The sequence below is a fragment of the Megascapheus bottae genome, chromosome 14 (genome assembly GCF_031878675.1).
Source record: "Megascapheus bottae isolate mThoBot1 chromosome 14, mThoBot2.hap1, whole genome shotgun sequence".
Lineage (NCBI taxonomy): Eukaryota > Metazoa > Chordata > Mammalia > Rodentia > Geomyidae > Megascapheus > Megascapheus bottae.
The window spans coordinates 16,796,640-16,821,486 of record NC_143522.1 but is presented as its reverse complement, the minus strand read 5'-3'; the positions used below and the strand labels follow the sequence as shown (position 1 = coordinate 16,821,486).

Sequence of the window (24,847 nt, the reverse complement as noted above, 5' to 3'; positions counted from 1 at the left end):
TTTATGTTTTATGAAAGCTACTAATTAAAGGAAGCAATGACCTAGGGATTATCCATGAAACCATTTGCCAAGAAAATACTCGTTTAAATTTTTTCTTTTTAATCCTGTAATCCTACATCGAAGACTAATTTGGTTTACTTTTGTTTTTCTGTTGCCCAGGAAATATTTTTTTCTTTTTTTCCCCAATCACCTCTATTTGGATGAGGTATGTATTTTAAATGTTAATTAATGGTAAGGGCCAAAGCCACTAAAATCCCAGATCTTCCCTTTCAGGAACTGAGTATCAAATCTGCAACTGCCTGTTGGAAGGACTGTCCCATGATGGCTTAACGGAAAGTTGTCTTTTCAAGGCAGCCTTAGTCTTTTATTTCCTTGACAGTGACTTGAAACAAAACTGATCTGACAATGAAAATATTCATGTTATACAATCCACTCTTGAGAACACTTTGTGTATTGTTCCTATTCTCACGGATGAGACAGTGATTTAATTGTTTATTAGAATTTGAAAGGATGCAGGTAAGAAGATATAGAAGAATTACTATAATTGTGAGGGTTTGAGGAACAAAAAAGGAAGATTTGTAATTATCTGAAGTATATTTTCCCTAGGTATACAAAAGAAGACATGAGGATGTTAGAGGTGAATGAGAATGATTTTTCACATGTACTTATTATCTGTAAACAGTCTTAACAAGGAGAATAATTACTTAAACTAAGCCAAGACTCGGTTAAGAGTTTCTAAAAAGTTTTGGGAAGTGGACTGTCATACATATTAGTTCTGAGCAATAATTACTCATACATATTGAACCACGCAAACAGGAGAACTTTGAACTACCAGATAGCAATATATTTAAACCCAAGTATAGAGCTTAACATTTTAGCACTAGCTAGAGGGACCTTTGCTATAATCTAGGAAGTAAATTAATAAAATCCTACTATTTTATATATATGATCATTGTAGCCCAGAAAGATGAATTTTTTTATTTTATAAATCAATAGTAGAAAAGGAAAAAAGGTGAACTCATCTCTCCTAACATTCTGGTTTTTCATATCATGTCTCATGTTCTTTGAAAAACCTTGATAGAAACTTGTCCATGAACTTGAACATTGAATGTATTGTCCTAATTGCGAGTTCATCTCTTTTTCATTTCTGGCTAATTTCTTCACATTTTTGCTAGAAAATGGATACTTTTATAACAATAAGTTTCAAAACCATTTTAGGAAGAACCAAAGCTACAAAAATATAGACGAATAATGTAAACATAATAAGGTAAATCTCAGTACTTCAGAATAATTGTTTTGTATTGCTTTGTGTCACTTGACCTGATCTGAGCACTGTCCTTGGGCTTTTCTTAAGGCTAGAGCTCTACCACTTGAGCCACAGCACCATTTCTGGCTTTATCTATGTATATGTGGTACTGAGGAATTGAACTTGGGTCTTCATGCATGCTAGGCAAGCACTCTACCACTAGGCCAAACTCATGGCCCACCTGACCTTTTATTTTAGGGGATAGATGTCAAGTCTTGGTTGCCCAGCAAGCTATACATCTCAGCTTTATGGACATCAGAATAGAAATGTAAAGACCAGGATCTAGCAAAGTGCCCCCTGCTACTTACTCCTGTAAACATTTGTAAGAAATATTACTTGTACTGTCTCTTAGAACTTCATGTGGTTTGTGGTGTAGCTCAGTGATAGAGTGCTTGCCTGGCACATGTAAGGCCCGACGTTCTATTTCCCACACTGTATAGACACATAATAAATAACATAGTATTAGAATTCCTAGCTAGTGCAATAATGCAAGAAGCAAGCATAAAGGGGATCCAAGTAGGGAAAGAGGAAGTAAAAATATCCCTCTTTGCAGATAACATGATTCTGTATTTAAAGAATCCTATAGACTCTACTCCCAAGCTCCTTGAGCTGATTCAAAACTTTGGAAGGGTAGCAGGCTATAAAATTAACCCTCAAAAATCAACTGCCTTCCTCTATGCCAACAGTGAGAGGAACAAGGCACTAATCAGGAAAGCAACTCCTTTCGCAATAGCCTCAAAGAAAATAAAGTACCTAGGAATTACCTTAACTAAGAATGTAAAGGACCTTTTTGATGAAACCTTTAAAACCCTGAAAAAGGAAATTAAAGCAGAACTAAGGAAATGGAAAAACCTCCCATGCTCCTGGATTGGAAGAATCAACATCGTGAAAATGACAATCTTGCCAAGGGCTATCTACAAATTCAACGCAATACCCATCAATATCCCAATGTCATTCTTTAAAGAAATAGAAGAGGCAATCCAAAATTTCATATGGAATAATAAAAGACCCTGTATAGCAAAAACACTTCTTAGCAGAAAGAACAGCGCAGGAGGAATTTCAATACCAAACTTTAGGCTCTATTGCAGAGCTATAATCCTCAAAACAGCTTGGTACTGGCACAAGAACAGGCCTGAAGACCAATGGAATAGAACTGAGGACCCAGATATTAAACCACAGACCTATGGCCACCTAATCTTTGACAAGGGAGCCAAAAAAATAGAATGGAAGAAAGATGGCCTCTTCAACAAGTTGTGCTGGCAGAACTGGTTAAGCACCTGCAGAAAACTAAAGTTGGATCCTTCTTTGTCACCCTGCACTAGAATTAACTCCAAATGGATCAAAGACCTGGAGGTAAAAGCAGATACACTGAAACTTTACAAGAAGGAATAGGAGATATACTCGGCCTCCTTGGCACAGGTCGAAACTTTCTTGATAAGGACCAAGAATCACAACAAATCAGAGAAAGGCTGGATAGGTGGGACTGCATTAAACTGCAGAGCTTCTGTATGGCAAAGGACATAGCTAGTAAATTAATTAGGAAGCCTACAGATCTTCACCAACCATACAACAGACAAAGGCCTCCTATCTAAAATATATCAACAGCTCAAATAATTGAATCACTCCAAACTAATCTCCAAAGTAACAACCATCCCATTAAAAGATGGGCCAAAGACTTAAAGGGTATCAATGTATGTGAATTAATGTACCTTCTATCTGGCAAATATCATGTAACCCTTTTATTAATTACAATAAAATATTTTAAAAAATGAAAGCATTTACTCTGCAAATCCTTTTAATTTTATAGAATAGTCCATATTTTCTTCTTTCTAATCTTTTTGGAATGGTTACTATATTTATTTATTTATTTAGTCATGGACATTGAACTCTGGGCATGGGTACTATCCCTGAGCTCTTCAGTTCAAGGCTAGTGCTCTACCACATTAAGCCATAGCGCCCTTACCACGTTAAGCTGTAGCAGCACTTCCTGTTTTCTGGTGGTTAATTGGAGATAAGATCTTATGGACTTTTGTCTTGTGGGCTGGCTTTGAATCTCGATTCTCAGATCTCAACCTTCTGAGTAGCTAGGATTACAGGCATGATCCACTCGCAGCCAGCTGGATAATCTTTTCTGTTCTTTATGGTTATGGAAGCAAGGCTGAAGAATGGAAGATGGTTAGTATTTCCTATGCTGAAATACAAGTCCAGTTTCTTTATTATGTTTTTTTTTTTTTTGAAGAATTTGTCTAACTCAAAGTATTATCTATCATCATGGTTATATCTTCTTGTATGATCAGAAATGTTCCTTGTGATCTTGATTACCTAAAATTAAGTGGTTATTTTTTAAATCTGTACTTGAAACAAACATGCTCTGTTAGCTTTTAGACAGCTTTGCACCACTGTGATATAATATCTGCAAAAGTCAACTTTAAAACACTCATCTTTCAATAATTTCAGCTCTTGGCTTTGTTCCTATTACTTTGGCCATGCATTGAGGCTGTATATCATATAAAGATTGCACAGAAGAGGAATGGTATTTACGAATCAGGACAGAGTAAAAAGGAGTTGAGTTCTCAGTGACTCCTAAGACATGCCTCCTCCTTTCTTCAACTAGAAAAGGTTTCACCAACTCTTGATAATGCCAGAGACTGAATCATAACATAAGATTTTTCTTTATGACCCTTGTGGTTTCTAAGGAGGAATTCATTGTTATGGTAATAGTTTTTTTTTCTCCCCTTTTGTAGTTAAGGTGTGTTTTCTTCTTGCTGCTTTCAAGTGGTGTTCTTTGTTTTTGAGTTTCAATATTTTGACTAAGAAATATATGAATGAGAATTTTCCTTAGGTTCATTGTCTTGGGATTCACATTGTTTCTTCAACCCAACGCTTATATCTTTTGTCTGAATTTGGAAATGTTCAGGTAGATGAATAATGCTTACCATCTCAAAGTGAACATCAAATGCTATAAAGATTCTTTGCTTTATTGCCATATGGGTTTTATTCTGAGCTGTGCTGCAGCTGGCCGCTCTTCCCTAATACATGACTTGACTTGCTGTTACATGAGAAGGAGGTTTCTTCATTTTTTTTGTTATTTCAACCATTGTGTGAAAGGGAATTATGAAAGTTGCATAAATTTGTGAACTCAATTGAAAAAAAATAATTGAGATATATATTAAGCTAAATTAATGGTGTTTGTTTTCTGTTTGCTAATAAATAGCCTCTCAATTATTAATATATTTCTTGTATCTTTGTTTTATTTTTACCAGTCCATGGCTTAAGCACAGGACCTTACACTTTTGGCTTGCTTTCTAACAGTTCATACTGTAATACTTGTGCCATGTCTCTAGTTATTGGATAATTAGAGTTAAAGTCTCAAAGGCTTTTTACCCGGGCTTGTTTTTAAGCCATGATGTTCTACTTTTAGCTTCCGGAGTAGCTAGGGTTACAGGCCTGAGCCACAGGTTCCCAATTGTACATATCATATTATTTAAAAAATACGTGGTAGGATGTATTGCATACCAAGCTTTCCCTTAAATGTTAACATCAGCACACTATCTTAATATCAGCATCTATCTTTTACAGGGACAATGAAATTTTCTATCTTTATCTATATGATTATACTATAGTATAGGTATAGTATTACAATAATTTCTAAGGAATATATTAAGAACTTTCGGAGAAGCTGAATATAGGTGTAAGATTCCCAGTGAGAGAGCAAAGAATCCTGGGGTCATAAATTATGACAAATGGTAAATTGAAATTTTGTCCTTAAGGCCCTTGTTTTCATTTACTCTTTTGACTTTGTAACAGGTTTCTTCACAATGCTTTTTATGGAATTCTATTCATTTTTTGTGGCATGTTATCTATCACATTGGACTTACTTTTACTGCAAACCTCCATAATGGTAGTTAGATCTGCAGGTGAGAGTCCTAAGGGGATATCTTCAGGGCTGCAGTTGTTCTTGCAAGGAGTCTGTTTTCTTTCCTTCTCCAGCTTCTAGAGACTGAATTCATTCCTTGGCTTATGTCCCTACTCCCATGTTTTCAAATGTAGCAATGACCATTGCAAGTCTTTCTTATGTTCCTTTTTAATTCCATCGGCCCTACTGTGATCATTCAGAGTAATCTCAGTATTATAATACAACATGATTAAAAACCTTAATTCTCAATTTCGTTTTTCCACTTGAATTTCTCATAATCACTTTGTGACATAGTTATGACTCTGTGTTTCAAGTCTTTATGAAGAGATTTTGTTTGTTCATCTAGAGATAGATGCCAATACTTAGAAAAGTTTTCATTCACATCCTGTGCTTTTTTCCCTTGACTTTCACTATTGGACGGTAACATAATATTTTATGTTCAGATCTTTGCATTAAATCATTAGGGAAAGAATTTTTTATTGTATTTTATTGTTGGGGTAATGTATAGAGGGGTTACAGTTACAGTTGTCAGGTAGTGGGTGCATTATGTCACAAACATGGATACTAGGGAATGAATATTTGAAAATACAACTGTGATGATGAACTGTGATGTCTGATCTTTGAAATGGGGATAGGGTTGGGAGACAATTGAATGTAGTATATTCCTTTCATATCTTTTAGTAGTTCAAATTTTTTTTTGCTTTGTTTTTTCTTGGTTATGGGGTTTGAACTCTGGTCCTGGACATTGTCCCTGAGCTCTTCAATTCAAGGCTACCACCCTCCCCTTGAACCACAGCTCTACTTCCACTCCCCATTTTTTTCTAGTGATTAGATGGACATAAGAATCTATTGTTCTTTAGTTCCAGGGCTAGTTTTGAACTGTGATCCTCAGATCTCAGCCACCTGAGTAGCTAGGATTACCAGGTGTGAGCCACTGTGCCCTGTGTAAGTTTTTTTTTTTTAAATCTTTTCTCTTCCATTCTGTGGACCAGACTGAGAACCCTGAAATGGTAGACAAAGAATCCACCACTGTGCTACAAAGATTTAATCTTCAATGTATAGTTTAGTAGTAAACATTTTTAAAAAATATTTATGCATAACTTGGTTTGTTTCTACTTCAAACCAGGAACTATCTGCAATATAATATATAATACATAAACAAAGAGATTTATACTATCTGTATGTGAATTGTTAAGCAGATGATAGTATCTGGTTTGATTTAGCCTTAGAGTATAACAATTAAAAAAGTTTGAGATTTTCTTTTGTAATGGCTGAAATTTAGGATTTTTTTGTTTTTTGTTGATCTGTGCTAGTCCTGGGGCTTGAACTGAAGAGCGTGGGCACCATCCCTGTGCTTGGTCATAGAGACTAGCACTCAACACTTAGCTGTAGCTCTACATATGACTTTTTGATGGTTAATTGGACATAAGAGTCTCACAGACTTTCTAAGATGTAAGGACCACATCTTCGCCTCCTGTGTTAGCAGGATTATAGGTATGAGTCACTGGCTCCTGGCTTGAAATTTTAGTTTTAATCTATAAAGTCCACCCGGGAATCTGGAAAGCCTGATACGTTTCAATAGTAGATGCATCAGGAAATAATTGTAACAATAGTGATAATGATAGTAATAATAATAATAATGATGTAGCTTCTCTTAATAAAGTGACTGAAGAACAAATATCTTGATCAAATAAGTCCTTTTGGTCTAGATAGCCCTTTTACCAATTTAAAACAGTGATTTCTTTTGTAATAAATATGTTGTACTTTCTCTACTCTCCTCAATAGAAATGACAAAAACATGTGGTAATTGGCTTCATTAGAGCCCTTATTCTTTGACATTATTTCCCAGTACCAGAACTATGAGGCAGAATGGGGAAGATTATTGTCCAGTTTTCTGTACTATAGAAGGTTTTGAGGCATAAAGTTTTAAACCTTAAAAGTTGTCAAAATGGAAAGTTTTACCAGAAATGAATTCACTTCAAATAAAAACATGAGTACCTGTATTTGGATGTTTTACTACTTACCCGACAGACAGTAGAGTATAAACCTTTCATTTACTGGACCAATTGAGCTTCATCTGTGAACCAGTATGTTGTTTCAGTGTCTGACACAAACCACAGAGATAACCATACTTTTTCAATGTTGTTTCTCATTTCAACCTATGTGTTTTCTGTGGTAAGACTTGTTGAGAAAACCCTTAACTCACTGTAGTATATTCACATATGTACCAGTGGGTGGCAGCAGAAATGTCAGAGTTCAGAATAATGCAGTTCCCTAAGTAGAATCTAAAGGCAGAGTGCTATGAGTCCCATTCTGTATATTTATTTTAAATTATAATTTTCCCATACATGTTATGATTTTAAATTGTTTTGTCTTAAAAATAATAACAAGTAGTATATATCTAATTTTCTCATGTGTCTGATACTGTTTTAAAAGTACTTTGCATATACCTTTGCTCCCTAGAATCTGATTTGCTTTCCATCAAAGCGACCTCTTGTGATGTCATTTCTGATCTGAGGCAATGAATGTAGGCTGCTAATAATTATTGGCCTCCTCATAGATTATTGAAGTTGCACAGTGCTTCCATGAAGTTCTTTCAGTTTAGGGAGAAACTTTGAATTGTATTAGTAGGTTTGCCTGAGCTGGGAATATGATTTCGTTTCAATACAAATCCTGAAAGGTAAAAGTGGGCAGTCACTGTTATGAGAGAAAATTGTAGACCTTGATCCAGTTCACATTCATGTGTTCCTGTTGTGTGGTACTTATAGAGCTATTGGATCTCAAGATATGAGGAGATTAGAGTATATCAGTGTTTTTTGTTTTTTGTTGTTTTTTTTTTTGTTGTTGTTGTTGTTTTTTTAATTAGTGTACTTTGGAGCTTCCTAGATCTATCACAACCCTGTTGGGTCCTCTTCAGCATAGAAGAGAAGTTTGGCAGGCTGACTCCCAAGTCTGCCACTTCTTCCCCCACTGAACAGCCACCTTTCTGCTTGTACAATTAATCACTTACTATTCTTTTCTTAAAATGTCAATGATCCCAATAACTATAGCAAAGAAAAAAAAAGTTACTCAATTGTCTGGGGTATGTTGGTATATCCTGAGCATTGGGAGGCTAAATATGGCCTCTTGCGTGGACTATTTTATTTGGTTTATTTATGCCATGACTGTGATCCACAAGAGAAAAACCTATTTTATAAGAAAAATATGTGATTCTCTTTTGACAATTTACATTGTCTATTTCTTTCAGTAAATGTCAGGATACATAGAGTAGTATTGAATAGAACACACAATAATGAAGTTAAAAGAGCCTTAAGCTAAATGCTTTTTTGCAAACTAGAATCATTAATTCATTGTATTTTTCTGCCAATCCTACTCTTCCCAGTTCTGTTTCCAGCCCATTTCCATAGCTTTCTGTTCATTATCTATCAACTTGACCTGAATGAGATATTTTGTAATAAAGCTTATAGAAAAGCATTGTGAATTCTAAACTGTATTCTTAACATTCCTGTGAAGTGTTAAGATTACTAGTTTGATATGCACACCTACATGGATGTGTTGGTCAATTTACCTTTTAAATACAAATAAACAAACTATGTGCTTTCCTGGTTACCAGAAGCAGTATTTAAACTCCTTAAGTAGCCAGATTGCTGGTTGTAAAGACTGCAAAGGAAGTGATACACAGATAGTCTTGACCAAAACTGTGGTTGTGATATGTTGCCTTACCCGTGCAAGAGAAGTAGAAAGTAGACCTGAGCAGAACCAAGCAACTAGATTCTTTAATCCCCAGCCTTCTGCTTCTGAATTGTTAATGTTATTGTAAAGGTGATATACAGAGGGATACAATTGCAAAACGAGTACATTTCTTTCTGTACAATGCCACCCCTTTCCTTGCTCTCTCCCAAGTTTCCCTCTCATCTCTACCCACAGCTTATTTTCAGCCTAGTATCTAGTGAGTATCTCTGTTGCATTTGTTCCTCTATTTCTCTGCCCACCTTGCCTTCCCAAAGACAGATGAACAAACGACCAAAGAAAGAAAGGGAGGGAGGGAAGGAGGGAAGGAAGGAAGAAAGGAAGGAAGGAAGGAAGGAAGGAAGGAAGGAAGGAAGGAAGGAAGGAAGGAAACAAAAACAACAAAAGAAATGAACCTCTTGTTTCCATTTCCTAGAATTCATTTGGATAAATATGATTTTATATAACCAGATGAACATAGATGTTGCACCTTTGTGTTCCTTCCTGCAGAGCATTCTCCTTTGGTCTCATTGTGTGTGAAGGCCTAGAGTTCTGTGTAATTTATCTTGTTCCTGTGTATTTTAGATGTAGCTTTAGATGTATGTGAGAGAAAATGCTCGCCTTTTCTCTGAGTTTGGCTTACCTCACTTAACATGATTTGTTCTAGATCCATCCATCTTTTTTTTAATATGATACTTTATTCTAATGACTATATTGCATAAATCAATTACTATAAACTCATGTGAACCTTGGAGCCAATCAGAGTATAACACTAGTGCTGCTGTCTTTGATTTGGTGGTGCTGATTGGGGGCACTTGTGGCTGCAGTTTTTTGCATGGCAATTGAATTGCTGTTGGTATTCAACAGCAAACCAGAGTGCTAAGCTGGGCAAAGGAGAGGAGTTGTCCTATAGCCTTTTTCTCCCCAATCATTTCTTCCCAGAGCTGAACAAATAAGATGGTTCATTATAATGAGGGGTGCTAATTCAGTGTCACAACATTATGTCCCTTCTCCTCTCTAGAGGTCTCACCTATGTCCTTGCAGCTTGTCTGTGTTTTCAGTAGTCATGTCCCAGCAGTGTTCAGTAAGCACATTTTCTTAGCAAAGATCATATCATCACAAATGCACATGTTTAAGCCAAGTACCTAACAAATACAGTCGAGGTAAGTGGAGATGGTTCTTTTCCCATTGAAGTATCAAAGGTAGAGAGTCAGTCCTGGTTGTTGACACCAGAAAACTCCTAAAGCAAATCAGACTAATGCTAATGTGTATATTATTTTTATTAGTAACAGCGTGAAGAAAGGTATACTTAAGTCCTAGGCAGTACAAGTGTGAACATGCTGTGCTGGTGAAGATAGGAGAGCAAAACTCTATAGATGTGGCTTTAATAATAACTAAAGCAATCTCAGGCAAACACCTGATCCCTATTGTAGAAATAAATATAGTAGTATGGACTAGGGATGTCTTTCCAACTCTGAAATCTCCAGTTTCTGAGTTTGATTTTGCATATGGAAACTGCTTTCTGTTAATCTAGCCCTGCTAGGATTATCAAAAAGTACTAGATCCTTTGCCCTAGCTAAGAAGTAGACAAGAGACCTAAGCTAGGTTCATTTAGCTATTCTCAGAATATCATTTTCCATAGACAGATGTAAAGATTAGAAGTACTCAGAATAAGATGTGCATTCGTTCATGGTATTACATCTGCCTGCCTGCTCTAGCTGTTACTCACTTTAGAGTCAGAATCCTCATTTCCATGATTACATTAAGTTTTTCCTACAACTTTTTAATAAATTGTAAAGGTTCATCAGTTAGCAACTGCTTTGTATCCATTAACAAATTGTGGGCACCAAACTATCACACATATCACTTCTTTTTTTTTGTCAGATATAGAGGGGTACAGTTACATCGTCAGGTAGTAAGTGCACTACTTCTCACACATGGATACCCCTTCTCATGTTTTTGTCCCCATTTTCCTTCCCCTACCCCCTCCCAATCATCTTGCTTCCCTCCTTCTCTTTCCTATCTCAAATAAACCAATAAATGTATATATAATATACCAGCTAACAAAGTCAGATACAGTAACAATATGAGATTAACCATAAAGGCAAAAAAAGAGAAGAGAAATAGCATAGTACGTTAAGACATAGTACGTTAAAAACAACAGCCACACAAGATAACGCTCTTGTTTCGATATCCTTTCATTTAGTCTCATCCTATATGACCTTATGTACTTAGGTTTTGAGCTATTATAATCCTATGCTAGGAGAGTCCTTGATGAGTACTAATTATTGCAAATGAGAGAAACCATTGAACCTATGTTTCTTTGGGTCTGGCTGACTTCACTTAATGATTTTTTCCAAGTCTTTCCATTTAAAAGCCATATAATGAGTGATTGTTGTCCTTAATGTACTATGTTATGTCTCATCTTTGCTGTCCCTTGGTTATCTCATATTGTTACAATATTTCACTTTGTTATTTGACATATTGCATATATGCATATTTGGTTATTTGAAATCAGATAGGGAAGGGGGGGGAAACAAGATGATGGGCGGGGGTGGGGGGAGGGAAATGGGGACCAAGACATGAGAAAGGGTATTAATGTTTGTGAAGTAATGCACCTTCTATCTCGTGAATATAATGTAACCCTTCTATTAATTACAATAAAAATATATGGAAAAAAAGAATGAGGTGATGTCATTCTTTCTGATTGCAGTATAGAATTCCATTGTGTATAAGTACCACATCTTGATCCAATCATCTACTGAGGGGCATCTGGATTGGTTCCATATCTTCATTATGGTAAATAGTTCTGCAGTGAACATCATTGTGCTACTGGCATTAGTATGTCATTTTCTCTGGACATTTGGGTAATTGCTGGGGAGTGGAATTGCTGGATCATAGGGGAGCTCTATGTTTAGTCTTTTGAGGAACTGCCATACTGCTTTCCATAGTGGTTGAATGAGTTTGCACTCCCACCAACAGTATAGTAGTGATCCCTTCTGGCCACATCCCAACCATCATCTGTTGTTATTTCTTGATAGTGGCCATTCTAACTGGAGTGAAGTGGGATCTCAAAATTGTTTTGATTTGCATTTCTTTTATTGCCAGAGATGTCAAGCATTTCTTCATGTGTCTATAGACCATTCTTATTTCCTCTTCACAGAAGTCTCTCTTTATGTCTTTAGCCCATCTTTCAATGGGATGGTTGATTCTTTGAAGATTTGTTTTGGAGAGATTCAATTTTTTTAGCTGTAGATATATTTTAGATATGAGGCTTTTGCTGTATGGTTAGTGAAGGTCTTCTCTCACTCTGTGGGCTTTCTATTTAACTTGCTAGCTACATCCTTTGCCATATAGAAGCTCTGTAGTTTAATGCAATCCCATTTGTCCAAACTTTCTTTAATTTGTTGTGTTTTGGGGTCTTTTTAAAGAAAGTTTTAACCTGTGCCAAGAAGACCTAGTGTATTTCTTATTTCTTCTTGCAAAGTTTTGAGGGTGTCTGCTTTTACCTCAAGCTCTTTGATCCATTTGGAGTTAATCCTGGTACAGGGTGACAAAGAAGGATCCAACTTTAGTTTTCTGCAGGTGTTCAACCAGTTCTGCTAGCACCACTTGTTGAAGAGGCTGTCTTTCTTCCATTCTATGTTTTTGGCTCCCTTATCAAAGATTAGGTGGCCATGGATCTGTGGGTTGATTTCTGGCAAGCCGAGATGCAAGGAATGGAAAAACAGATATGCAGGCCTCTTTTAAGGAAATAGCTATAATATCTCAATACAAAGAAGGAAAGTATAAAGAAGAGGAATACTTAGCCATCTACTATACATTCAGTTCTTTTCAATACATTATTGCTGAAGATCTTCATATGCCAACTAGGTACCCCTTTAAAAGTATCCCCATTGGCATTAGAGTTGTGGCTGGGGCACCTTCCATTAAGCATAAAGTGTCAAATATGGAGTTCCACTCCCAGTCTTCAGCAAAAACATTGATATGTACCTCTACCATTGATTTAACTGATAAGGGAAACTGTTAGGAGTCAGTCAGTTCCTCTAAGTAATGCAGAATATAGCTCCTCCTTCTTCTTAATTGCAGCTCACTATATCTTAAAGGAATTGCTTGCCACTCCTCTGCTGCCTTTTCAACTGCATGGGTTCCCAGAGCTGTCACCGTTCTATCATCTACGGGCACTATTTAAGATTCAATGTGTCACCTGCCCAGCTATGTATGACATATACCAGTGATACTCTCTCCCCTGCCCCGCCCCACCCTGTTATATTACTTCCTCTTACTGTATCTCATGTAGCACTTGCTAAAATCATTTGCATTTGCCTTTGTAGAAAAGATATATGTGTGTGTGTGTGTGTGTGTGTGTAAATTTCAGTAAGTTACATTGTACAGCATACCCTCTTGATAGTCTATATCATTCACAGAGTAAGGGGAATGCTAATTCTAATGTGTGCTGCTGTAGGTGGTTCTTACCATTTTCATCCAACTTCTGACTCAGCCCAGACTTCTTTAGGTTTACAAGATCTATTAAGATCATAGCACAGGGTGGTATAACTGCAGGCAGAAAATTCTGCTTGCCAAATGTATTTTCCTTTATAGCAAGTTCATAAATTAAGGCAGGGCCCTGAGACACTGTGGCTATATTCAGGTCTCTCTTTGATTGGCTACCCTCCCTTCCAGCCACTAATTTCTCTGAGATGATGCCAGACTCCTGGTTGTAGACAACTTTAACACATCCCACCCTGTCCATGTCAAATGATAATTAATATGACTTTACAGTTGAGGTGGTACTCTTCTTCCTCTAATAATACCTATTATTTCTAGGTGTTTTAACTTGAGTGTAAAAATTGACTTTGGGGGTTGGAACTTGACTCGGAAGTTTATTTTAAAACTGAGTAGTTTGTTTCAAACTTTTTTTTTTTTTGGCCAGACTTGAGCTCAGAGCCTGAGCACTGTCCTTAGACTTTCTATCACTTGAGCCTGAGCACCACTTCCGGCTTTTTTCTATGTATGTGGTACCGAGGAATCAAACCTGGGTCTTCGTGCATACCAGGCAAGCACACAACCACTAGGCTAAATTCCTGGCCCCTTTTTTTCCTTTATAAATAAGAGCTTCCCTTTTTTAAACAGAATTTTGGGTTGCTTTAAGTTATACGGTATTGGTCAAAATTCCCCAAATTGGTATCATTTTGGATATATAACTTATTTTGATATCATTCTGTGGTATCTCATAGAGCTGAGACCTCATAGGGGTTTTTTTTTAGCTAGGCTTTGTGTGGCAGAGAGGTCTGTTGTATTGCCCTCAGACAGGGAAGACTTTTACATTGTTTCTCACAACTCTACAGGTTTTTTGTTTGTTTGTTTTTTATTCCAGAGCATGTAAAGCTTCTTACTGAATTGTGTTTCATGATAAGACATAATCCATATTTACATCTCATTTTCATGATGATTTACATTTCTGTTTTAGACTTGGTAGAAGAGACCCAAAGGAAAGATGAAGAAATGGAATCTCTGCAGGTATGGTAAATTCTCAAATAGGGCAAGCATTCATATTATTAAAAATACTTGAGTTTTTCTCTGTTATCCATTTTATTGTTATAAAATAGGACAGAAAATTTGCTTCCTTTAGCAGTCTTTGACAACACCTACAATCTAAAACAGGCATCCAGCCCAGCCTGTAGGCTACTCTTGAAAGGAACCATTATGTCATGGTAAACTATAGTGGGTAAGTCAGCGTCAAGAAATGAATGAAGCATCCTTCAAAAGTCATGTCCTCCAAATAAAGGCTGGTAAATGACAAGGAATTGATGGAATCTGTTTTCAAGTTAAAGTCAAGCATTTTCCAAATAGTCCCTGAATATTGTCTACCGGTGTCTTGATAATAGGAATCTTTTTATTAAAGAATTTGTTAACCTTGATTTTTACATCATATTTCAAATGACGTATTTAACAAACAAGTATTTAAGAAGGGAATCTCTATATGCTTGATAGGAATCTTTTTAATACTTACATGGAGTCTTCACATTGCCAGGCACCAGTGGTTTATGCCTGTAATTGTAGGTTGGTTCTGAGAAACTCTGTTCAGTACCAGCCTGGGCAGGAAAGCCCGTTAACTTGTGACTGTTATCTCCAAATAACTACCAGAAAGCTAGCAGTTGGAACTGTGGCTCAAGTGGTAAACACTTAGCTTGAGCCAAAGCTCAAGCTTTGAGTTCAAGCCCCAAGAGCAGCTTTTTTTTTTTTTTTTTTGCCTTGGCTAGCCTCTCAATTTACCATAGATTTATGCACACTGCTTGGACTAGAAAATTGTGTTTGAAAGATTCTGCTAGAATTTTAATTGACATTTCCATGGTATGAACAATTGATGTTCAGTTGGCATCTGACAGAAGTTCTTTTCCTTTTAGACTGGGTTAACTCAAAAGAGGATAACTCAAATGTCTGTCTCTATTACAGAGAACATAATCAGTTTTACTCACATGACAGAACCAATTCACTTAATGTCATGTTGGAGCTTACAAATAGTAAATAATTTGGACATTTAGTTTTTCATGGGCCTTGAACTATAAGGCAAGACTAGAAGATGAAATAATGAGCTGGCTTGAGTGCTTTAGGGGTGAAGATATTTGCTTCTGGTACATGGAGGATGGCCAAACGAAGTCGAAAGAGTAGGGAAAATATTTTGTGATTAGAGATTTTTCTATTTTGACCCTTAATGATGTTAACAGAAAATTGTATAATTGACCTGGAAGGGTTGATATCATAGTTTTGTGTATGCAATAAAAATGGCACATGATAGCTAAAGTTTTGCACAGATTAAATTCTTCTTAGCTTCTTGCATTATATGTAAGCCTAAAAAGAGAGAGTGCTACTTTGTGTAAGACTGTGAAAAACCTGAAGTGTACTTTGGATTCTTTTTCTTCTTATCTCAGTGAAATTAATACCATCATTGCTTATTACAAAATGAAAAGCTGTATTTACACTAAATGTGCACATTAAGAAGATAGTACACTGCATTAAATATGTAAAGTCTTATCTGTGGGTTTGATTATAAAAACTAATAAAATATTCTCTAAATGAAAAAAGAAGATAATACAATATTTTTAGGCATTTTAGTTATGTGTTCTGATTGCTATTGGCTCCAGAATATCACATATAAACATATTTATTGAGTAGATATGGTCTTTCAAAATGACCTTACAAATAGTTGTTATCTTGTTTCTTGCATAATACAGATTTTGCAACCAGTAGTCCCATTAAACTGAATAGTCAATGTTGCTTCTCAAATATTTATTAAGTATTGGCACCGTTTTCTTCCTAAATGTCCAGCCAGTGCAATAAAACGAACCAGCCAACCAGCTCTGTACATTTATAGATGTAGAATGTGCTGTACAGTGCTCTATGACAGAACAGTTAAGTGCTGGCATGCTGTGATGGTGATTAATATCTCATACTAAAACTCTATTGAGAAGAGCAGAAACAGATACCTCTCAGAGTGAGAAGAGCTCAGAGTCACATCCTGGAAAGCCTTTAATGTAAGGTCTGGAGGAAAATCCACAGAAAGTATGTGAATGCCTGAGTTTATGTATTCAGTTATATTTATTATATATGAAATTTTGGAGAATACTATAAGACTAGTAGAAAATTAGCACGCAGGTTGAATTTTTAAAGTAACACGACAGTACCAGTCTGGGAAAAATGGACATTTTTCTAGAAACATTTTCTAGAATATGATGACATAAGGATTGGAGGTTAAAAAGTAAGTCTTGGCTTTACTTCAGATTCATTAAATAAGTTTAGATAACTCAAATTAACTTTGCTGTGCCTAGTTCCCTGTCTGCAATAGCAAATCATAAAACAGTCTTTCACAAGTGTTTAGTGCGGATTAGATTATCCCAGAAGAGAGAGAGCAAGCTAAATATTTAATTCCAATTTAAAGTATTATCAAATCCTCATGTATCCAAACTGGAGTGAATTTTATTTACTCATGCCATCTTAGATTATGCATAATTATATGTATGAGATATTCTATTCACTCTTGGGATGAATAATCACTGAGCACTAATATAATAATATAATATAATATAATATAATATAATAATACTGTAGCAGGTAGCGGGGCCCATGTGTGAGCTATATACACCAGATCACTGCTTGAGCTTTATTACAGACTTATCAGGAATCAGTATTAAATGAGTGTTAAAGTAAATGTTGAGGCTGAGAGTGTGGCCTAATGACAGATGTTTACCTAGCATGCATGAAGCCCTGGGTTTGATTTTTTTGGTGCCATATACACACAAAAAAAGCTGGAAGCTGTGCTGTGGCTCAAGTGGTTGAGTGCTAGCCTTGAGAAAGCTCAAGGACAATGTCCTGGCCTAAAAAATATTTAGAAATTGTATTAGAGGGCACATATAATAGGAGCATCTAAATTGTCTGAGTGAAGTAGGCAATACATCAGTCCCATCATAAGAACATTTATCTTGGCTATTGGAGGTAGGTTGGACATAGTTGAAGGCTGATAGGCTGAGTGGAATTGGGGTGACAATCCAAGTTAGCTTCATAAAGGGATCCAGTATTTAAATGGCAATTAAGAGGCGTGTGAGAAAATTTGGCATGCACTTAAGAAAAATTTTAGGTCCCAGAAAGGATATGGGTAGTCTTGTGTGAAGACAAAAACAGTTTCACATTAAAGTGTCTGAAAGATGTGCATTGTATGGAATGGAGATTCTGAAAGAGGAGTTTGTAAAATATGAGATCTACAAGACCTCATAGAGGAATTTGCATATGCATTCTGTGTATGCAAAATCAATGAAAGGTTTGGGAAATAACAGAAGGTCAGATTTGCCATGTGAATAGGTAACTGGCTATAAAGTTGAAAGGAACTGGGAGCAGATGACATTGAAGCCAAGAACACAATGACTCTTGAATGATGGCTTCTTAATAATTTTTAGGATATATATATATATATATATATATTTAAAAGAACTTTGAGATTGATACTTAGGTAGTAAAATGAAAAACTTTATGAATGCTCTTTGATTTCTTCTTCCTCTTCTTAGTCCTCCTCCTCCTCCTCCTGTTCCTCCTCCTCTTCTTTCTTCTTTATGGGTCATGGGGCTTGTACTCTGGGCCTGGGTGCTGTCCTTGAGCTCTTCAGCTCAAGACTACTACCCTACCCTTTGAGCCTGAGCCCCACTTCCCATTTCCTAGTGGTTCATTGGACATAAGAGTCTCATGTTCTTTAGTGCTTGGGCTGGCTTTGAACTGTGATCCTCAGATCTCTGCCTCCTGAGTAGCTAGGATTACAGATGTGAGCCACCGTGCCTGAGTGATTTCTTATTTTGAGTGATTTCGTCAGTGGTTGTGATCTGATGGGGGGGGGGTTGTGGAGTTCAATTTTGCTATTTGTCAGTGCCCAGTCAACAGTGACAATAGGATAAGTAGGGAAATCATACAAGTCTTGTGCTCAGGGGACTTGAAGGAGCATGCAGAATTTGATGTGATCAAATCTGGTATCAGTAGCAGTTAATTCTTGGAAGGATGTAGACTGAGACAAAAATGAAAGCCTAGACCAAAGCAAAGAAACATTTTTCCTGTCTTTTCAGTTATGGGTTTTGGATTTAAAAAAAAATTACTACCTAACAAGTGTTAAATTTTTGTCTTACCCATGAACTAACTCGCATATCTGTATTTTTCCTAAATACCACTGAACACAAGACCTTACCATAGTTGATGCTCAGTAAACTTTTGTGGACTGACAAAATGACTGCCACACTACTAGTCTCTTACTTCATCTAACATCTGTTCCTGGATATCTTCAAGATTCAATCATTAACCTAGAAGTTTTTGTTTTGCTTCGTATTAATGTTAGGGTCTTGCTGTTATCCCAGGCAAATTTCAAACTGGTGATCTGAGTTTGCCTCCTCTGTGCTGAGAGTTATAGGCATGTATCACCATGAAATTCCTCAAGTTCATTTTGTGGGTGGATTCCCCTGTAATATTATCCTTGTTTACCTGCTTGTGTACACACACACACACACACATACACACACACCTCCTTCTCTCTTTTTCACACTTCTGTCTTTCTCCTCCAGCTCTGCTTTCCATCTCTTTTAGTTTGAACTTTTGAAACAAAGGTCAGTAAGAGAGTAACTTGTAGCTTGGCAGAAGTGGTGTGGAGCCCTGGAAGGGATAAGACCTCAGAGACCAGAGGATGGGCAGCTAGAAGGAGAATGCTTTCAATCTTACAACAAATCACAAACAACAGAGACAAATACATTTGACAGGGACTGTTATAATGCATCTGGTAATTACCCATTTTTTTCTCTGCAGCTTAACATTGTCTGGCTCATTTTTTGTGACATTCATTTGCAGTTACATTGTGTGCTGCTACTCTTAAAAACACAGCATTGTCTTTGACGCTAAATGTGCAATGCCTTATCAAAGCTCTATTTGCATGAGTTTGAGGAACATTGAAGCAAACAAATCCCTTCTTTAATTCTCTTGTGATCATGGGAACTGGTTAAAATAGGCACAAAAGGTAATCCATTTTCCCTCAATTTATTGAAATGTATTCAGTGACTTGACACCTTGCTGGTGATGTTGGCACTGCTGCTTTGTTTTCTTTTTCTTTTCTTTTTTTCAAAATGCCAACTTACATGGTCTATGCTTAAGTGATTCTTGTCCCCCCATCCTCATGTTACTTTGTGTGCCCCCAAAAGCATTGGAAGCTAGTATGTTTAAGAAACCTGCATGGTGCTATCTATTAACACTCCCATGCCCAGGACCTGGGCAATTTACGTACCCCTCTTTTTTTTTTTGCTAATTTACAATCATCTTTCTAATTTAATTCAAATGAACCACACATAGAATATAACAGTGAACATAGTTTTTCCCTTTTCTTTTCCTTTGATGAAGCCAAGAGTAAAAGATATATGGCAGCATATTTATCCGTAGAGTGGAAATAGTGGTAATACTAACTTCATAGGGCTTTTGGCAGGAGTATGATAAGAAGTGTGTCTGGCAGGTATTCATTTAGTTTTTATTGCATACATGACTGCTGATTTGCATCTAGTCTGTGTACATAATGCTGTATTCTGGGGATGTAGCAGGAAACAACTATATGGAGCCTGCCCTCACTGAGGGCACTGTCTTCTTTTGTCTCATCCCTTCCTTCTTCCCTTCTGTTCTCTCCCACACTTTCCATCATCTCCCTGAGCAACTGTGTTACTTAAAGTCTTCTCTGAGACAGAATATTCAAAAGTGGCTAAATGTGTAGCTACATATAGAGGAAGTGAAAAGTAGGTACAATGTGTTAATAATGAGACTGATTATTAATGACATATAAACATTGCCTTTTCTTAAGGGAACAACAAATATTTTTTAGTTGGAGGACCAGTCATCTAAATGTTATTGCAGGAGTTTCTGGATGTATTTTTTTGGCAGTTAGAAATTGCATTAGAAATAGACTAATTTTTTGTGTGTATTAAAATAGCAGAGCTATAAAATAAGGTTCTCTTGTCTCTTTGTGCACATTATGGAGGTAGAACCCAGTCCCTTCACACATGCAAGGTAGACACTCCACCGTTTAGCTTATACCTAACCTAGAGTTTAAAAAAAAATCTGTGGCACTCCCAAAGCTATGTCCTGAAGGGAATTAAATTGTATTAATGCCATGCAGTTTTTCAGATGTCCCATAATTACATTTAATTTCTCCATTAGGTGGCCACTTAAAATGCTCTGGAACCTTCTGTTCGAAGAGTTTGATTAATATTATGTCCTTAGAACTACTTTTTCATTGGAGGGGGAGATGTTGGCTTTTACTTTTGTTACCCCAATAGTGCTTGGGCAAAATGTTTTAAATGAGCATGATCATTTTTCTCCCTCTATTACTTCGTATCATCCACATATGGAGTGACCTATAATAGCACAGTGTTTTAAACAAAAACAAACAAGTCAGTTGAGTATCAATTTTATGGATTTTTTAAAAGAGGAGTAATAAATATTAATCTTGGGGATGTTTAGTAGAGAATGCCAGCATCTAGTTGACAGACACTTTATTAAAGATAACATGGCAAGGGGAAAAAAATTGTGATTGACACAGGTGAATAAACTGTCCTGGCAGAAGCTGACAGGATAGTACATGAATACTCAGTGGACTCAGTAGATGGCCATCTTAGAAAGACACTGGTGACAGACCACCTGGACAATTTCCAGGAAGTTCCTGTCAGTCATTTCTGCCAGATTGTGGAATGCACATAACCTATAAATTCAGTGTACATAATGGTTTGGGGATTTTAGAGATTGTACTTACAATGTGTATATATTCTGGAAATAATATAATAGGGATGAAGAGGGGTAGACAGCTAAATGTCCCTTCAAAGTTACTTGCCAAAGGGTAGTGTGGGTATAGGGGACAATCTGCTCTTACATAGCCTTGTGGGAAGTTTTAAAATTCACTTCCCCCAAAATTTTCATTTGCTTGGGAAATACTAGCTAAGAACATGATACATATTTAATGATTTTCCCCCCAAGGTTCGTTTCTCCTTTAGAATCTAGGCAAACAAGTTCATATCTCTGTTTTTTTTTCCCTGACATGTGACTTTCTTTTTCTTTTTGGTCAGTCATGGGGTTTGAACTTAGAGCCTGGGTATTGTCCCTGAACTGTTCATCTCAAGTCTAATGTTCTATCACTTTGAGCCAAGGCTCCACTTCTGGTTTTTCATTGGTTAATCAGCGATAAGAGGCTCATGGACTTTCCTACATGGGCTGGCTTTAAGCTGTGAACCTCAGATCTCAGCTTCCTGAGTAGCTAGAATTACAGGTGTGAGTCATAAGCACTGGCCTCTGACTTAAAAAAAAATTGTGAGCAATACTAACTATTGGAAACAGGGATGATTGTAGGGGGTTGCAAGGGTGAGGCAAACTTTTGGCAGGCAACTTAATGGGCTAAATCTTTCTTTTTTCAAAAGATGGACTTATCAAGTCTTAAATTTGGCAGGAGGTCTCAACAGACTTAAAGCATTAGCAAGTCTGCCTTGGGGTCAGGATCTCAGCCAATTATATTTTCACACTTCAATTTACAACGTAAAGACGCCTCGGGAGAATAGGAAACCAAACTCAGTTAAATAGATTCCACTTGAAATGTTAGTGATCATTAAATTTTATCATCCTATTTTACCTGAAATTTGCAACTTAATTTTAATTCCAAATTTATGACAATAAAATTGAAAATAAAATATCTTGAGAGTATTCTTGGTGTCTAAATATATAGAAGGTGATTGACTAGACTATTTTCTGTTGAGAATAAAGCAGTTTTGAATCATGCCCAGTTCTTTGATCCAGTGGGATGAAAAGCAAAGTCTTCAGAACTCAGCAGTCTCCTTGAGTCCAGGTTTTAAAAATTGCTCTTACAGGACAAATACCTTAAGACAGTATGTTGGAAATAAACTTTACAACTGAAGGGGGCGGGGACAGGGAGGGAGGAAAGGCAGGGAAAAACATGAAAAGGAGAACACATATTTAACAAGAAATGTACTCACTACCTTACATAACTGTACCCCCTCTGTACATCACCCTGACAATAAAATTAAATAATTTAAAAAATACCATTTGGAAAACTTACAAAATGCAGAAATAAAGCATAGCCTTTAGGAACCAAAATTTTACTTGGTAGTGAGCCAGGTGCAGTGGTAATCCTAGCTACTCAGGAGGCTGAGATCTGAGAATCATGTTTCAAAGCCAGCCCAGGCACTAAAAGTCCATGAGACTCATCTTCAGTTAACCACCAGAAAACCAGAAGTGGTGCTGCGGCTCAAGGAGTAGGATGGTAGCCTTGAGCTAAAGAGCTCAGGGACAACGCCCAGGCCCAGAGTTCAAACCCCTTGACAAACCCCTCCACACAAAAAAATGTCTTGGTAGTGAAAATGAGCTGGGATATTATTACTGCTTTTAAAATTGCTCCCCGAAGGCGAAGATTCTTGGGTATCATCTTCCTTAGCAGTTGGTTTCTCAAGGCAGTGCCCCACACTACTCTTTAGGCCTTGGTCAGTCTCAGCCATATACGCCTGGGGACCTGGTGATGATGAAAATAGCCAATCTGGTTTTCTCCGGAGAAAAGAGAAGCTACCTCAGTACATTGTGATGTTTTACAATGGTGTGCTCTCCAGAGTCAATAATAACTACTATATGGTTTAGGGACGTTTCATCTGCATTGTAGAATTGAAATAATCACTTAAATATATGACAGATTTCTTCCATCACATGTCTAGATAGACCTTATTTTAGGGGAAATAACCACATTAATTTATTTTGACTTGGAAATGACAATTATGAAAATCAGTATTCCAAGTAATGTCGAGAGTGTACAACAAATTTGAAAACAAGTACTTAGCATTAATGACTTTCTGGTTGAAACAGTTTTCTGTTGACTCATAAAACAAAAATCTCTGATTTTTTGTTTTGTTTTGGTCTGTCTTGGAGCTTCAACTCAGGGTTTAGGCACTGTCCCTGAGCTGTTTTCACTCAAGGCTAGCTTTCTACCACTCTGAGTCACAGTGCCACTTTAGGTTTTCTTGTGGGTAATTGGAGAGAAAAGGCTCACATAGTTATCTGCCCCAGCTGACTTTGAGACATGATCCTCAGATCTCAGCTTCCTAAGTAGGTAGGATTACAAGTATGACCCACTGGTGGCTCACTGGTTATTATTCCATTTTAATGAAAAGAATCCACTTTTGTGAAAATGATTCAGTAATATACAGATGCATCATGTAGTGTGATTAAAATACTGATACTATCATCTCAAAATTAAAAAGACTATAAGAAATAATTGAATGAGGCAATAATAGAAACTTGGTATTAATCTTCTTTCTGCAGTATAACTTTGAAAAAAAAACTTACAAATCCTTAGACTCCCATTTTGCATACATACAATGGGACAATGTCAGGTATATTTGGCTATGAGCATGTGAGGAAGATTTTAATTCCTTGCAAAATTCTGAATAATCCAACAACCTCAACCCTTCTAGGAAGGAGAAGGGATCAGTTTTCTTTTTCCATTCTGCACCTTTTCTTTTTGCTTATTCATCATGTTTTACATAAACAGACTGAGGAAAGTTGTTATTAAAGCCCTCCTCAGGCTTCTTCAATTTCAGTTTTAAACCAAGTTCAGAATATTCTGGCAAAAAATTAAAGGCAACGTTAGAAGGCTTCCATAAATTTTAAATTGTGCAAAAAGTGATAAAACTAAAATACACTGGAAAAATGACTAATAAGCATTTCCTTTTATGATAATCAGTGATTATTTTGGTTTTTAAAAATTAGCTCATGTGTTCTTCTTTCCAGAGACTTTGTTTTATATGTACTATCCACATTGGATTTGTGTTTCTTTTTTAAAATGTAAGTCTTCTTAGTGTGCTAGCAAATAACATAAGGTCTGTTAAGATTTCTGAATTTGCTCATGAAATGAAGTAGAAAGCATTACCTAGAAGAGACTTAGTGTCTTTACTTCATTCTGGTTTTAATGGAGACCCATAGTGAAACAGGAATTTGAGGCGATGAGCCATACATAGGGTCATTGGCGACTAGAATCCCCTGAAGATGAGATCCAGAACTGCAGGGTATGGGGTGGTGAGGGACAGGGACCTAGATGTGTCATTTAGCTTCTCAATAATGCATCTAACTAAGCTTAGCAATTTCCTTCATCCTTTCTTCTTTTGTTTACTTGTGCCGTCCAGTACCTGGGCTTCAGTTGGCCTGAAATTAGATTCAGAAGAACTAAGGAGTTGCAACTTACTAAGAAACACATATGGCAGAAATACAATCCTTTTTGTTGCAACTTACTAAGAAACACATATGGCAGAAATACAATCCTTTTTATTATGTGATGAAACAAAATA

At 36.6% G+C, this 24,847-nt stretch overlaps 1 protein-coding gene across 11 annotated transcripts in view; it reads left to right on the top strand.

The window, feature by feature from the left end:
* Positions 1-24,847, top strand: part of Cep128 (centrosomal protein 128) — a 340,438-nt gene that overhangs the window by 195,694 nt on the left and 119,897 nt on the right. For all 11 annotated transcript variants that reach the window (XR_016537579.1, XR_016537580.1, XR_016537581.1 and 8 more), the window contains exon 20: positions 14,422-14,471. Coding sequence is in view for 8 of the 11 variants with exons in the window: in XM_090344647.1 (XP_090200773.1) it covers positions 14,422-14,471 (50 nt within the window). In the remaining 3 variants the exon portion in view is untranslated. The remainder of the gene's footprint in view (positions 1-14,421; positions 14,472-24,847) is intronic.